The sequence below is a fragment of the Muntiacus reevesi genome, chromosome 7 (genome assembly GCF_963930625.1).
Source record: "Muntiacus reevesi chromosome 7, mMunRee1.1, whole genome shotgun sequence".
In the NCBI taxonomy this organism is placed as follows: Eukaryota; Metazoa; Chordata; class Mammalia; order Artiodactyla; family Cervidae; genus Muntiacus; species Muntiacus reevesi.
Window position 1 is genome coordinate 27930262 of NC_089255.1, and position 15726 is coordinate 27945987.

Sequence of the window (15726 nt, forward strand, 5' to 3'; positions counted from 1 at the left end):
GAGACAGGAAGAAGGTAGGACATTTTCTTCTTTGGTCTTGTGGAGGGGTATCTACTCATTTGTCCAGGAAGCTAATAGCTTCTATTGACCCAATGGCTGTGTTTCATGGTCCAGGAAACTGTAGGGGTGAAACAGCTATGGTGGAACTGTGTATCTAAATTGCAAGTCTATCAAAGGCAATGACTTTAGCTTCTGTCTCCTCTGACTTTACTGTGACAGAGGACCCTAAAATCTTCATGGTTTCCTGACTATGGAAAATGTGGTTATTAATTTTCCAAGCCTCTCCTTTTTTTTTTTTTTTTTTGAGAACGGAAAATCAGTGAGTAACACTCACTAAGAGCCTACTGCATGCAAGGAGTTCTAGAGGAATACAAAACAAACCCAAACTCCAAGTGATGCTACTGTGAGCCTAAATCAGAGAGTGTCTTAGAAAGCATAAAGTGAAACACAAATGCGAGAAACTTACAGAATAGCCCAGATGGGAGTGAGTTTCATACATGTGGAACACACACAGGGTCACTTACCCAGAAAATATGAACAATTACTGTAAGAGCAAATGGGATTCTTAAGTACCAAAAGCAAATGAGCAATGATCATCAGAATCTTGCAGAGTTTATCAAGAAGGGCTTCCTGGAGATTTGAGGGGCTAGATTAATTGGGGAGTCAGGCAGGAGCACTGGCTTCAGGAAGCCCTATAGGGGAATAAGTCGGTTCTTTTTACTGTTATATATCTACGGTAGGGAGAGGGGATAGATTAATGATAGACTAAGAGAAGAAAAAGAGTCTAGGCATCTCGATGCCAGGGCCGAAAGACATGCGTGGTACCTGCAATGCGCTTCATCCAGGAGGCCTCGTCGATGCCCAGGTTGTTGTTGATGATTTTCAGAATGTTGCCCAGGATGACGCTGAGGTGTTCAGACGTGACCTTGGTGCACCAGGGCCCTGCGCTGGGGGGCAGGTGCTCGGGACCCCGCTCCCACCAGTAGGACAGGTAGTTGCAGAGCATGGGCAAGATGACCTCAATGACGTGGGGCATCTCTGTGTACCGGGCCCCTGATTCGGCCAGGTCGTTGATTTCCTTCATCAGGCCTTCCAGCTGGGGGATGTCGGGGCACATCTCCTCCACTGTGTCTGGCATCCCCAGAACTGACCGAGAGGGTACAGGAATAATAAAGGGACAGTGATTCAAAACAGACAGAGTGCAACCTTCTCTGTCTCTCTGTCCACCCCTCCTTTGCCCTTGAGACATAATTTTCCATCCCAGAACCTCAAACAGGTAAGCACTGGATATGCAGGAGCTATTGTAAAGGCTGCAGTTTCCAGAGGCTGGGTTATCTTCCAGATGTTCTATTCAGGTCAAAACACTTAAACTGAATCTTAAAGGAACATAACAGAGACACGGCTGAGGGACATTTTATAAGACTTCTCTGTGAAAAAGTCAGTCTCTTGGCTTCTCCCTCCTGGCTTCAGTGTATGCACTGCAGGAAAGGCAGGACCCAAAGCAGAAAAGCAACCCATAGATATTGAGCTGCCAATTTGTGGTTCAGTCACCTAGATCATCTCTGTACTATTTTGAAAAGGAAAAAGAAACCTCTTGCATCAAAGATCCTTTTAGCTGGACCAGAGACAATGGTTTCCATCCAGTTGAAACCTGTGGGGGGCCGGGGGTGGGAAGCATTGCACATACACTGATTTCTGCATTTACAAAAGAAGTTACTGATGATCTGAAGTAACCTTTGCCAAGAGCTCCTGTCAATCACTTAGACCTTTTTGTTTTTGAAGGCTTATAGACAAGGAATAGTGAGTTAGCCCTGTCTTTTCCTCACAGTGAATGACTGAGGTCACTTCACTGTACAAGGACAGACAGGATGAGATGATTACAGAGTTCAACATGAAACATTGTTAGGTACAAGGATGGTAAATGGAAAAGCCAAGGGGATATCTGTTCTGTTCTTCTTAAAGCAAATGACACTCTTTTCCTCCAAGATAGGAGGAGAGACCAGAAGCAACCTGAAGTTGCCGATGGGTGAGATGCACATAAGGGCTCTGTGTGGCAAGGCATGGCCCAGTGGAGAAAGAAACAGCAACTGGAAGCTCTGCAGAGCATCGTGGTCAGCAGCTCATGTGCTGACTCCACCCACAGGCTAAATTTCTCAGAGCAGGGCCAAAGCATCAGGCATCATGGAGCCTAGGGAGTCAGAGAAGCAACAGGAAAATGTGGTGCCTTTTAGATCCACCAGCGGGGCACATTAGATCCACTAGAAGATTTGAGGACATTATTTTTGATATTAAAAGTAAAGCGCAAAGCTCTCAGGAATTTCAAAGGAAAAAGCAGAAAACTTCGAATAAAATGTGACATTTAGTGAGTTGGGTTCTACCTTCCGGCCCTGTGCCATGGGGTTACTGCTGGTGTGAAATCTCTCTTTCCTAGATTTTAAGTCCATAGGAATGGAAGGGTTAATGAAGAAGAGGCCACAGCAAAGACTTTGACTTTTAGGAATATCAGTCAATTGAAGGGTCTGTCTTGATTTCCTTCATGATTGTACTGCCTGGAGCAAAGATACAGAAAAATCCTGTGAAGATAGACTAAGAGATGAAAAGAGGGTACAGGCACCTTGGTTCCTGGGCTGGGGTGGGGAGGAAAGGCATTTGGGAAACCTTCATCCAGGAGACAATGAATCCGCAGCTGATACAATCGGTTCTACAGGACGGTATGCAGCTGCAAATCAATGGACTCGGAAGAGCCTCCCTGCTATGGAGCAGGCCCTGCATGGGGTGTACTAACACTTGCCCTAATTATGTTTTTCTCTTGCTATTGGCATGGCCTTTGGTAAGTAGAAGGCTGATTACTGTTCCTTGGAAGTTAGGAGTGAAGCAATGTCCTTTAAATCCAGACAATTCAAAAGGACTAGCAGCATGAAAACCAAAGAACATCGAACTCCTGCCATTTACCCCGAAGGGAATTATTCAGGTCAGACACAATCCACTGCCAATGCTGGTCATTTGCAGAGAACAAGTCTGGCCTGTACCTTGCCGCAGAGCAATAAGAATCGGGGGTGACATCAATGTGGGGGTCTGGGGAGACTCTCACAAACAAAATCACTTGACACATACAGTGTCAGATAAATAGGTACAAATGGTGAAGTCAAACATTCTACCTTCAGGCTCTGCACCCAGAGCAGTGCCAACTGCCACAGAGGCAACTGAAATTTACAGCTGTTGATGATAAAATTATACACAAGAATGCTCAGGGCATGTGTGTGTTTAAATGTCACAGAGACAGTCCATCATCATAGACACTTTTTTTTCCCCTCCTACCTAAGAAAAACACAGAGTTGCTTGAGGTTGCTTCATTGGAGTCATTATAATGACCTTTACAAGTTATTTATATGTAATTGGTCCTCAAGGGGAAGAAACATTTGCGATTCCGGTGGTGTTTTGTACTTCAAATGCCACATAATACACTGGCAGAATGAATGCTGCTGAGTTATCTACCTGAAAAACAGCTCAGTTGGGTCCTGTTAGACCCGAGACTGTAAGGGGGACCATTAGAACACACTGTCCTTTCGTCTTCCACATCAATGGTTCTCAAAGGGAGACTGTCCTGCCAGCAATGGCAGCATCACCTGGAAACTTGTTAGGACCTTTGGCATCCCGACTTACTGAATTAGAAACTCTAGGGGTAGGACTTGGCATTCTTCAACAAGCCTTTTGAGTGATCCTCATACATGCTATCAAAGGGAGAACCAGTGGGAAAGACTGAGTTAGAGTCCACAGCTGTATTTTTTCACCAGGCAGCTCTTCCCTCAAGATGACAGCATCAGAGAGCACCACTTCTGTAGTATTACATGGAAACCGGACCTCCTTCCTCTCTGGTTGATTTTTTCCAATAAGGATTTGAAAAGTAAACCTGGCTGATGAGTAGGATGTTTTGGTTAATCTATTATCCTGACCAGGCTTTCCTGGTGGCTTAGTGGTAAAGAATCCACCTGCCATTGCAGGAGACGCAGATTTGATCCCTGGGTTGGGAAGATCCCCTGAAGAAGGAAGTCACTCCAGTATTCTTGCCTGGAAATGCCATAGACAGAGGAAGCTGGTGGGTTACAGTCCACGGGGTCGCAAAGACTTGGACAGCTTAGTGACTGAGTATACACACACACAAGATCTAATTCTACTCATGAATGGAGTCAACAACAACAAGATTCTGATTCATAGACCACTGCCACACGTAACCGAAGATTTTATCTAGCACATAGCTAGATAAACCTTTTCTAGACATATCTTAACAATTTTGGATGAGTTAAAAAATGCTCCAGGCTGTTACACGATAGAAGAGGTCCTAATATGAGTAACTCTGCTGGCAAAATGGACTACAGCCCGCCAGGCTCCTATGTCCATGGGATTCTCCAGGGAAGAATACTGGAGTGAGTAGCCACTCCCTTCTCTAGGGATTGAACCTTGGTATCCTGCATTGTGGGTAGATTCTTTACCATCTGAGCTACCAGGGAAACTCCATTAATTGAGATGTCCAATTGACTGAAGGCTTGATAAATCAATTCATATTGTATTTCTCAACCAAAGACTCACATCATCTGTCATGTTCCTTTCCCTCCTCCCTCCTTGGTCCCTCAGGCCACCTACTGTGTGTAGTAAATGAAGTCTACCTTTTCAGAGCCCATCAAGCTATCAGTCATTGTCTGGCTCCAGGCAAACATGGTTATCCCAGAATACATTTTTATGTACACTCTGCTTTTCAAGAGTTGTACACATCATCAGAATTCACTCTTTGTTAACTGAATGATGAAAAATATGGGCTCAGAGGACTTGGACCCTGAGTCCACAGTGTGTGACTGATGGATGAACAGTGTCACCGCTAATCACAACCTTGTCCCTTCTTCCTTATGGAGTATGCAATGACAGATACTTATTTTTAATTTATGAATATGTCTTACTAAGTCAATGTGAAGGTATATAAGATAAGAAGAAACATATTTCTAATAGCCCTTGAGAACAATGGGACATAGTCATTTCCTTCCCTCCAAAGCCAGTCTAGGGTTTCCTCCATCTGGGTCAATTTCAAATTTGCCTGCTACTCTACCTCTGTGTCCCATCACTTCATGGCAACTAGATGGGGAAACAATGGTAACAGAGACAGACTTTATTTTCTTGGACTTCAAAATCACTGCAAAGTGTGACTGCAGCCATGAAATTAAAAGATGCATGTTCCTTGGGAAAAAAGCTATGATCAATCTAGACAGCATATTAAAAAGCAGAGATGTTACTTTGCCAACAAAGGTCTATCTAGTCAAAGCTATGGTTTTTCCAGTGGTCATGTATGGATGTGAGAGTTGGACCATAAAGAAAGCTGAGTGCCAAAGAATTGATGCTTTTGAACTGTGGTGTTGGAGAAGACTCTTGAGAGTCCCTTAGACTGCAAGGAGTTCAAACCAGTCAATCCTAAAGGAAATGAACCCTGGATATTCATTAAAAGGACTGATGTTGAAGCTGAAGCTCCAATACTTCGGCCACCTGATGCAAAGAGCTGACTCAATAGAAAAGACCCTGATGTGGGGAAAGACAGAAGGCAGGAGGAGAAGAGGATGACAGAGGACGAGATGGTTAGATGGCATCACTGACTCAATGGACATGAGTTTGAGCAAGCTCTGGGAGATGGTGAAGGACAGGGAAGGCTGGCATGCTGCAGTCCACAGGGTCACAAAGAGTTGGACACGACTGAGCGACTGAACAATAACTACCTCTATGAATTCAAGAGCAAAGTAGATCTCTCTCTCTCAAGGTGCAAGCTCTACACACTGGTGACACAGAGACACTTTTTTCTTGAATCACAGCTGGAGCAAAATAAATACATCAGTATCCAGCACTGTCATGAAGTTGGGGAGCAATATTTTAGCTGGCTTCTGTCTACAGATGCCACAGCCCTTCCTCATCATTACCAAAGCCTGCTCTGTCGTTTAACTCCTACTTTAGCTGCAAGACATAACTCATGTGGAATCATGAGACAGCAGAGAAAAACAAGCTTGGGACTATAATTTTCCTAGTCCATGAAAGGGGAGAAAGGGTGAGATGAGGCTGAGGGGACTGGGGAATTAACTGAGAGATACCATGTGAGGCTTTGGAACATGGAGGCATCTTGGCAATATCTCTCTCGATGAGCTCTGAGAGCAGAGGTCTCCACTGTATTTTAGCTCAAGCAGAGAACTTTTTAAAGCAGTTTTGTCTAAAATGTCTGGTCATGTTTTCTGGGGACCAGGTGCTGCTTCTATCTGAAGTGGGAACAAAGCTACCAAAGCTTAGCACTCTGGATTCTCAGATGGAAAGAAGAAGAGTCACAGAGAAAAATGCAGCAAGAACACTTCTTCTTTTCGGACTCTCAGGACACATGACAGTTTGAAACGGGGGCTTGAGCCAAATGGAACTGAGGCACAGTCTAGTCATCTGCTGGTACAATATTTTAAGAAAATACTTGTTCTGAACAGGATATATTCTGGTTTGCTATGATTTTTTTGTGGGGGATGGGGGGATTCTGCTTTTCTTAACATTAATGAAACCCATCGTGTGGTAGCTTTTGCTTCATGTTACATCAAGTCAAGGTAGTTCTTTCCAGTTGGAGGCCAAGTTTTATTTAAGGTTCCTGTTGGAAGCACCTCTGATCTACTCCATCATCCTTCAGCAGGATCACAATTATCCATACATGGGGACTCTTCTCTTCCATCCCCCAGAATCAGGTTTACCCCCTGCCTTGGATTCCAGTTCCAGGTTATTCTAGAAAAGGGGGTGGGAAAACTTTTCCTATAAAGGGGCCAGACAGTAAACATTTTAGCCATTTTAGGGCCAACAGTATTTACTGCCACTACTCAACTCTATCACTGCAGTTGAAGAGAAACAAAATGGGCCACCCCCAAATATACCCCTTTGGCAGAGGGATTACTTTGAGCTGATTATTTTTAAGAAACTGAAGATCCAGAAGAATGTCTGACAACAGAGTTACCCTTTTATAAGGGAAATCTACCTTTGTAAACAAAGTTTACCTTAGTTACGGGAGCCAGTACCATAAGAGAGCTCTTACCAAAGATCATCTTTTCATCTGAGAGATTCCCAAGCCTGGCGGGGCACACTGCTTACCAAGCCCTTCCCCTTCTTACTTTCCCATGGATTCCTACCCGCTCTGAAGCCCTAGACTCCTAACCTTTTTCTCGGGATGGTATGTAAGTCTCAAATGTTGGGCTGGCTTTTGAGTATCATATCTTTGTGGGGCTCCCTTATGTATACGAGTTTGAGTAAACTCCGGGAGTTGGTGATGGACAGGGAGGCCTGGCGTGCTGTAATCTGTGGGGTTGCAAAGAGTCGGACACGACTGAGCGACTGAACTGAACTGAACTTATGTACACATATGTCCACAACTAAGTTTTTTTTCCCTCCCATCAATCTATCTTTTTCAGAGGGGAGGTCTCAGCCAAAAACAATGAAGGGTAAAGGGAAAATTATTTTTCCTTCCCTACATAGTGCTAAGGGCTTCCCTGGTGGCTCAGTGGGAAAGAGTCCTCTGCCAATGCAGGCGAGGTGGGTTCGATCCGTAGGTTGGGAAGATCCCCTGGAGAAGGAAATGGCAACCTACTCCAGTATTCTTGCCTGGGAAATCCCATGGACAGAGGAGCCTGGTGGGCTGCAGTTCATGGAGTTACAAACGAGTTGGACACGGCTCAGTGATTAAACTACACAACATCACAGTGCTAAAGCAGCCACAGACAACATGTAAATGAATGGGTATGACCATATTCTAATGAAACACCATTTATAAAAATCAGCAGTGGACCAGATTTGGACCATAGCCTAGCCCTGTTCTAGAACTCCGCGGGTCAACACTCCTGTCAAACTCCCTTTTGTGTAGAATTTCAATTCCTTCTTGTGTTTTTCTTTCCATCCTTCATGACGATGAAGAATCATCCTTCCAAGGTCATCATCCTTGGAAGCACAGCCTCGCTGTGGACTTGAGGAGTACACCATGGTTATCAGTGCAGCTCTGCGTGACCCCCTTGTTCCCACTCTCTGGAGAGGAACAAAGAAGGACAGTCACCATCCCCAGGTGCAGAAAGAGAACGGAGATCAGGACAGACAGGAGAACCTGAGCTCTTAGGATGCAAGGGATGTTGAAATCAACTGCACTGTCTCCTCTTTTCACAGAAGAGGAAACCAAAGTCTAAAGATAACAAAGAACTTGCTCGTGCCCACTTTTCCAGCAAGATGGAGACCTGTCACACAGGGCCAGTTCTGACCTCCTGGCCCCTCTCAGACCATGTGAACCAACAGGGCTGGGGGCTGCTGTCCTTGCCTTTCTGACTTTCTCTCTCCCCATGCATTCCTCTAAGCACATCAATGATGACCTCTGATGGATGGTACTTACTAGACCTCTCCCTGGGGGTTTTGGTGTTGAAGACGGAGAGCGGGTTGTAGCGGTTAAGGGTGGGCTCCAGGAATGCCACTGGTATGGCGGCTGCCAGTGAGGCCAGGCATTCTCCAAGGGCAGGACGTTGCCTGGAAACAAAGAAGTCCGTTTAGAAGTGGTGCCACCTCCATGCTGGCCCCATGCCTTGGTGGACCATGCCTCCTTCCCAGGATATCTTGGGCCACTTCCCCACAGATGACTCCACTGGACATCCTGGGCCTTGAGCTCAGCTGGATTGCATGTTCCTCCCCTCCCTCACTTTTTCTGGACACTAACCAATGGTTTACAATGGTCTCATTCCCTGTTACCTAGTTCTTAAATAACTAAGGTGATATATACTATGTAGCTTTGTTCTCTCCCAGCATCTCTGAGAGCAAGTTTGGCTGGCATCCAAATTGAATCAGATCCTCCCGGTTCTTAAAATGTTTTAAAATCTTTCATGGAATTTCTTTGTCTATTCCCTGCTATGAGTGGAGCCTGTGTCAACCAATGGGAACCATAGATAATGGGCCCAAAACACCAGTAAGACACAAAATTGAAGTTCTGCCTTGCAAGAGAAATGACATGCCCTAAACCAAATCACGTGATGCAGACAAGAGCTCCAACACCTCTTACTTTCCTTTCTTCCACAAACACTTGAGTATCCACCATGCACTAAACTTTGGTTTTTAAGTCTTTCTGTGAAAGACGCAATCAGTCAAAACCAAAACGCTTGAGATTCCTAGTTCTCCGGCTAAGAGGACTTACACGTACCTGCAGGATAACCAAGGCTGCAAGAGTAAGTGACGGACCACAAGCCACCAGCTGGTCAAAGCAGAGCTAGTACTGAAAGAGTGCTGACCCTCTCAGACCTGGGCTTAGCCCTGGATTTGTACTTTCTAACCCAGCAGGTTCTTTCTGCTACTGAGATGAATACAGTCGTAGCACTGGCTCAAAGGGCCCCATAAGGGGCCTGACATCTCTTCCTTCCTGATGAATGGGAGACCAGAGCCATCTGTTTTCCACCCATCAATAATTTTTCCCTGCCACCCTCTGGCATTCGATCACAGACAGACTACACACACCTGCCTTGTGAGTTACACACGGGATGCCAGTTTCCAAATACGAGGAAAAATTTCTTCAAATAAACCAATAATGTGAGTCCTTTGTTAGACCATGATACAAAGGTAACTAGTAGAAAAGGCAGACGATAGGTCAATAATTAAGAGACGAAAGGGATTACAGGGTTCAAGCCCATCTTGTTAGCCTTCCTCTGTGACTGATGAGCTTAAACTCATCAGTATGAATGTGGATACCGTGCATGAAGCCTACCAGGAGAAGCCCTGGGGGCAGAGGATGTCAGGCTGCACATTGGGGGATATTACAGAGCCATTATGGAGAAAACTATCAGCTAGAGGGGGCACGCTTGGAGCCAAGAGCAAACGTGTACCCCACTATTGCAGTTCTGCAGAGACAGGAAGGCATTCAGTTCTCACGGTTCCCTGCAGTTCCCACCAAAACCCATGCCCAACAACATGTACGCTCTGCTATATTTAAAATGGACAATCAACAAGGACAGGGAACTCTGCTCAATGAGGCATACCAGGCTGTTATGTGGCAGCCTGGATGGGAGGGAGTTTGGGGAAGGAATACAATATATATATATATCTGAGTCCCTTTGCTGTCCACCTGAAACCATCACAACATTGTTAATCTGCTATACTCCAATATATAATAAAAAGTTAAAAGAAAAATGCTATGAAAAGGAAAAAGAAACCTATACCCAGCATCCCATTAATTGTCCTTCACTATGACAACAGCCAATAATTCCAGTAGTACCAAGACACCAGACTGTCAAAGCTGTAGAGTCTCTGGATAGGATAACAAGCATTTACCAGGGGACAGGGCAGGGAGGTAGCTAGGGGAGCCACTGTTGTCTGAGAAGTATGCCAGGTAGTAAAGAATCCGCCTGCAATGCAGGAGACCTGGGTTTGATCCCTGGGTTGGGAAGATCCCCTGGAGAAGGGAATGGCTACCCACTCCAGTATTCTTCCCTGGAGAATTCCATGGACAGAGGAGCCTGGCAGACTGCAATGTGACAAAATAGCATGTCTTTATGGTCTCATTATAAAGATTAGAATCAACTTGCAACTTCATTATGCATAGAGAAAGGATACACATTTGAGTTGGGTTAGAAATGTGATCTTAACTGGTCCTGAAAAAAATGACTTGACAAGACTATCTAGGGTAGAGTCAGAATGTGTTGGGGGCTGGCCAGGGGGTCCACAGAACTGTTCTGCTTGAGATGCCAGAGTCGTCTGCTGGACCAAAGAAAGGGAGGAGGGAGAGGGTGGGTGAGTCGAAAGAAAGCTGTGTACCCCTTGGAACTTCCATGCACTCCTTAGTCAAGTTATCAAACCTAAGACAAATGTGATCTTTTAATTACTTTAAAAGACAACTAATACATGTGATCTTATCCCTTCTTTTCTATCTTCTTCTTGGGCTCAGCTTTTAGGGGATTAGCCGACAACTTATTTGGCCTGAAGTATTTGAGCTTTCAAATCAGCCTGCAGCAAGCAAGAATGCCCTCAGCCAGATAAGCACTTGTTAGCTAACAGCACAGCCTTGTCCTTCTGTGAAAGATCTGTTAAATCATCCCATCCCTGCTCTGGAAGGTCTATTTGGGAGCTGCATCAGGGTGGAAGGGGCTTCCCTGCTGGCCCAGCAGGTAAAGAATCCACCTGCAAGGCAAGAGACGTGGGTTCGATCCCCGAGTTGGGATCGCCTGGAGTAGGAAATGGCAAGCCATTCCAATATTCTTGCCTGGGAAATCCCATGGACAGGGGTGCCTGGCTGCATCGCAGAGTCAGACACGGCACATGAGTGGTGGAGGAAGGCAGGGGGCGGGGCTGGGGAGGCCGCAGAGACCAAGGGTCTCTCCAGGGAGCCCTGCAAAGCTGCTTCACTTTGGAACAGGCCCCGGCCAGTCCTGTTCCCCATCTCTCCTCAACACCTCTTCTCTTCCCACTCCTTCACTTCTTTCTAAGCTCATGGTGATGGTGGAAAGGCCAACCGTCAGGACAGCTGATTGGGAGTGAGGGCCTGTGTGCGTGGAACATGGAGAGCCACATGTCTTCATGTGACAAGGGGTGATATCAAACCTGACAGCAAATTTATAGGTGGGGCAGGGAAAGGAATCTAGGATACAACTGGTCCTGGGCTGTCTTGGTACAAAATTGACCCACTCAGTTCAGTCACTCAGTCATGTCCGACTCTTTGCAACCCCATGGACTGCAGCATGCCAGGCTTCCCTGTCCATCACCAACTCCTGGAGCTTGCTCAAAGTCATGTCCATTGAGTCAGTGATGCCATCCAACCATCTCATCCTCTGTCATCCCCTTCTCCTCCTGCCTTCAATCTTTCCCAGCATCAGGGTCTTTTCCAATGAGTCAGTTCTTCACATCAGGTGGCCAAAGTATTGGAACTTCGGCTTCAGCATCAGTCCTTCCAATGAACATTCAGGAGTCATTTCCTTTAGGATCAACTGGTTTGATCTCCTTGCAGCCCAAGGAACTTTTTACTTTAATTGATCCATATTACTTCTCTTCTCTTTCATTCACCAAAATTAAAGTTATGATCTCCCAAAAGTGGATTTCTAGAGTTAGTCTGTTGAAAGGCAATCCTTGGGGGCAATGGACAGTTCTCTGGTGTTAATGCTGACTCCATGACTTGAGGGAGAGGAACAAGCATGATATTTAGTTACTGACAAACTGAGTCTCTGCCAGCTCACCAGAGGCATTTTCTAGTCTGGAGCACATAACGATGCTAATAAGCTGGAGGGAGAAACAACAGTGCTGGCCTCACTGAGAAAAGTTCTTTCTGTAAAAGCCCAGAAGGCTGCCAATTAATGGCTGTGAAATACCAGAGGGATGACCTTTGCCTCCAGGTCCAAGACCAACGGAGCTAGACAAAACTCGCTGCTAAAATACTGGTGATTATTAGCGCCCCCCAGGGGGCATTGTGGGTGTGGACCAAGCAGAACAAGGGCTACATAAACAGCTCCATAGCAACCAAAGGGCATGCTGGAAGAGTTGATCACTGGATAGAGAAATGCACTCTGCCTGCAAGCTCCCTCAGTTATTACTGTCAAGAACGGTATTTTTCATATAACAGTACTTGGTCAATGCTGACAGACTGAAGAGACTTCAATTTTTTTTTTCCATTAAATTGAAGTATGACTCAGATGGTAAAGAATCCGCCTGCAAAGCGGGAGACCTGGGTTCGATCCCTGGGTTGGGAAGATTCCCTGGAGAAGGGAATGGCCACCCACTCCAGCATTCTGGCCTGGAGAATTCCATGGACAGAGGAGCCTGGCAGGCTACAGTCCATGGGGTCGCAAACAGCTGGACACGACTGAGCGACTTTCACTTTCACAGTTGATTTACAATGCAAAGTGATCTTGTGTGTGTGTGTGTATTCTTTTCCATTATAAGTTATTATAAGATACTGAATATATTAATAGTTCCCTGTGCTAACAGTAGGTCCTTGTTTACCTAAGTTACACATAGTCATATGTATCTTTTAATCCCAAATTCCTAATTTATCCCTCCCTCTCCTCATTTCCTTTCAGTTCAATTTGTATTTCAGTTTTTGTTAATTCCTAAGTCAGTCTGTCAACTTTTTTTCCACGGATTGGGACCTGCTTCTCAACAGTCTATCATCAGGGACACAGGCTAAGACAAAGTCATCCTAGTAATAATAATTACACCTGCACATATCTGGTGCTTTGCAATTTTGAAAGTTCCTTTGTGTAAATTCCAGAGGATGCAAAAGAGAGTAAACAACAGGTAGCAGAGGGGCAGAAAGTGGAGGCGCGGGAAGGTTCTAGACAGAAACACCAGTGATCTCAGCAGTCTGGGGAGAGCAACATTTGATCAGGAAAGAACTGGTCAAAGGGGACAGAGCAGGAAGGCAGATATAAATATCTCTAAAGTGTGAAGGCAAAAACAAAGTTTTAATTTGAAATAAAATGGAGATTCAATGCTTAATGCAGTCAATTACCAAACTTAGTTTTCTTGATCCATCCCCATCAAATGCTCTATCAATTAATAGAAGGAGGGACTTGCCTGGTTGTCCAGTGGTTAAGAATCCACCTGCCAAAGCAGGAGACACAGGTTCGATCCCTGGTCCAGGAACTAAGATACCACATGCCTTGGGGCAACTAAGCCCATGAGCCACAACTACTGAGCCTGCATTCTAGAGCCCTTCTTCAACAAGAGAAGCCACTTCAATGAGAAGCCCACATACTGCAACTAGAGAGTAGCCCCCCACTCACTGCAGCTAGAGAAAACCTGCATGCAGCAATGAAAACCCAGTGCAACCAAATGAATAAATAGTAATAAAATCAATCAAAGTATATTCAGGTTAAAGAATGTTAAGCATTCTCCATGGTTTTTTTTTTTTTTTTTTTTTTTGATAGTGGAGTGCAGTTTATTATACGGGCGGGGCCAAGGCAGAGTCCCCTCTTAGCCAAGGGCCTCACCAGCATTTGTGAAAATCTTTTATACCCCATGTGTACGTGTCCAAATCCCTTGGACACCAAATCCACCAGCCCAAATCTCTTGAGGCTTACAAAGGAAGGGTAAATACAATCACAATAACCCCATCATTCACATGTTATGTGTTCAAACAGTTAATAATCAATAAGCCTGTGGTTACATTCCGATAGATACTGTCCAGAGGCAGGGGTGATTAGTGTCTGTTTTCTCTTAGGCAATGAGTAACCTGGATGTGATCGTTAAGATTCCTCTGCCCAGATGGGGTCTTATCCTTCCATTGTCATTCCCACAGGTGCTAAGCACAGAGTTCAGAGTCCATTGGAGAGGCGGCCTAGCACGATCAAAAAATATGGAACGCTTCACGAATTTGCGTGTCATCCTTGCACAGGGGCCATGCTAATCTCTGTATCGTTCCAATTTTAGTATATGTGCTGCCGAAGCGAGCACCATTCTCCATGTTTAAACACACATGGTAAAAGCCTTTATCCTACTCTGAAACTGTATCTGAAAATTTACCTGTCAGTGACTGTCTCACTCTAGCTCAATTAGAAAACATTCCCCCCCAAAAGGTCTCTAATCTGTTTCAATGACTTTCTTCCTCCTCACAGTCAACCCTATCATGGAGGTGTCTGGAATCTTTTCTATTTACAATGCATTCATGCTATAGTTGAAAACCAAATATTGAGTGGTTCCTTTGCCACCTTATAGACATTTGCTACCCAAGAAACTTCAGTAAAACATGGCAGAGAAACGGTAGGTTTCACTATATTATCTCCCCTCTAAAACCCACAACGCTGGGGGAAAATTGAGAAATTTAGACCTATGCTGAAATTAGAAAATGTGTGATAACTTCACACCGCAAAATACAGACCAAATCAAAAAAGTTTCAGAAAAGAGCAAAAGCTAAAAGTTACTACAGAGAAAATGAGGGAGGAAGGTTAAGGAAAAAGTCAATAGATACAAATAATTTCCCTCCTCGAACAACAGCTAAGACCAAAAAACTCAGCAACAATATAATAAAATGGAAGATTCATTAAATAAAGTAAGGCCCAATTCTGGAACCTGAGGGGGTGTATTAAGTGCTGAGAAGAAGTGCAGGGGTTGATATGGAAAAGACAACCCTGAGACAAAGCACAGGGAAGTGAAAGAGCTTCAAAACCAAAGAAAGAACCCAATGAGCAGCAGCGAAGCCATGCGTGCAGGGAACAAATCACCGGGTCACACACGCTGTCAGACCACAGCAGAGCGACGTCTGTACACTCCTGAGGGAGGAAAATTACGACCCAAGGATTTTATACCATGGAAACTGTTCACATACAAAGTCGATGGATGATACTACAAAATATGCAAACACTCAACAGTAAGTGTTCTTATAGAAACAACAACATAAGATGAATCTGGCCACCCAAGAGGTAAATCCAAATAAAAATTTTAGAATGGGCAAATCACAATTTAGAAGGGTTGGCTACACACGGAATCATTTAAATATAAATCAAGGTAAACAACTCAAGGAATATTAGTCCTAAAATATTCCAGGGTAAAATGTATGTTATAAAGAACTACACAGCAAAAAAAGAAAGGTAGAAAGGATAGGAAATGCCAGAAATGCAAATATACTAAACTTGGTAATCTTTTTAAAAGTAGAGAATTAATAGTTATTTTAATTAGTGATAAATTAAAAATATATGAGTTGTATGTTAAGGAAATTCAGTTTTTAGCTTCATC

General features: G+C 44.6%; 1 protein-coding gene and 1 non-coding gene across 2 annotated transcripts in view; both read right to left on the reverse strand.

Moving 5' to 3' along the window:
* Nucleotides 1-15726, reverse strand: part of RYR3 (ryanodine receptor 3) — a 368483-nt gene that overhangs the window by 68193 nt on the left and 284564 nt on the right. The window contains exons 65-66 of the mRNA XM_065942024.1: nucleotides 8423-8553; nucleotides 826-1146 (exon numbers count right to left, since the gene is read on the reverse strand). Coding sequence (XP_065798096.1) covers nucleotides 826-1146; nucleotides 8423-8553 — 452 coding nt within the window. The remainder of the gene's footprint in view (nucleotides 1-825; nucleotides 1147-8422; nucleotides 8554-15726) is intronic.
* On the reverse strand, nucleotides 14345-14448 carry LOC136172721 (U6 spliceosomal RNA). The gene has a single exon (XR_010664072.1). It is a non-coding gene; the product is annotated as a U6 spliceosomal RNA (small nuclear RNA).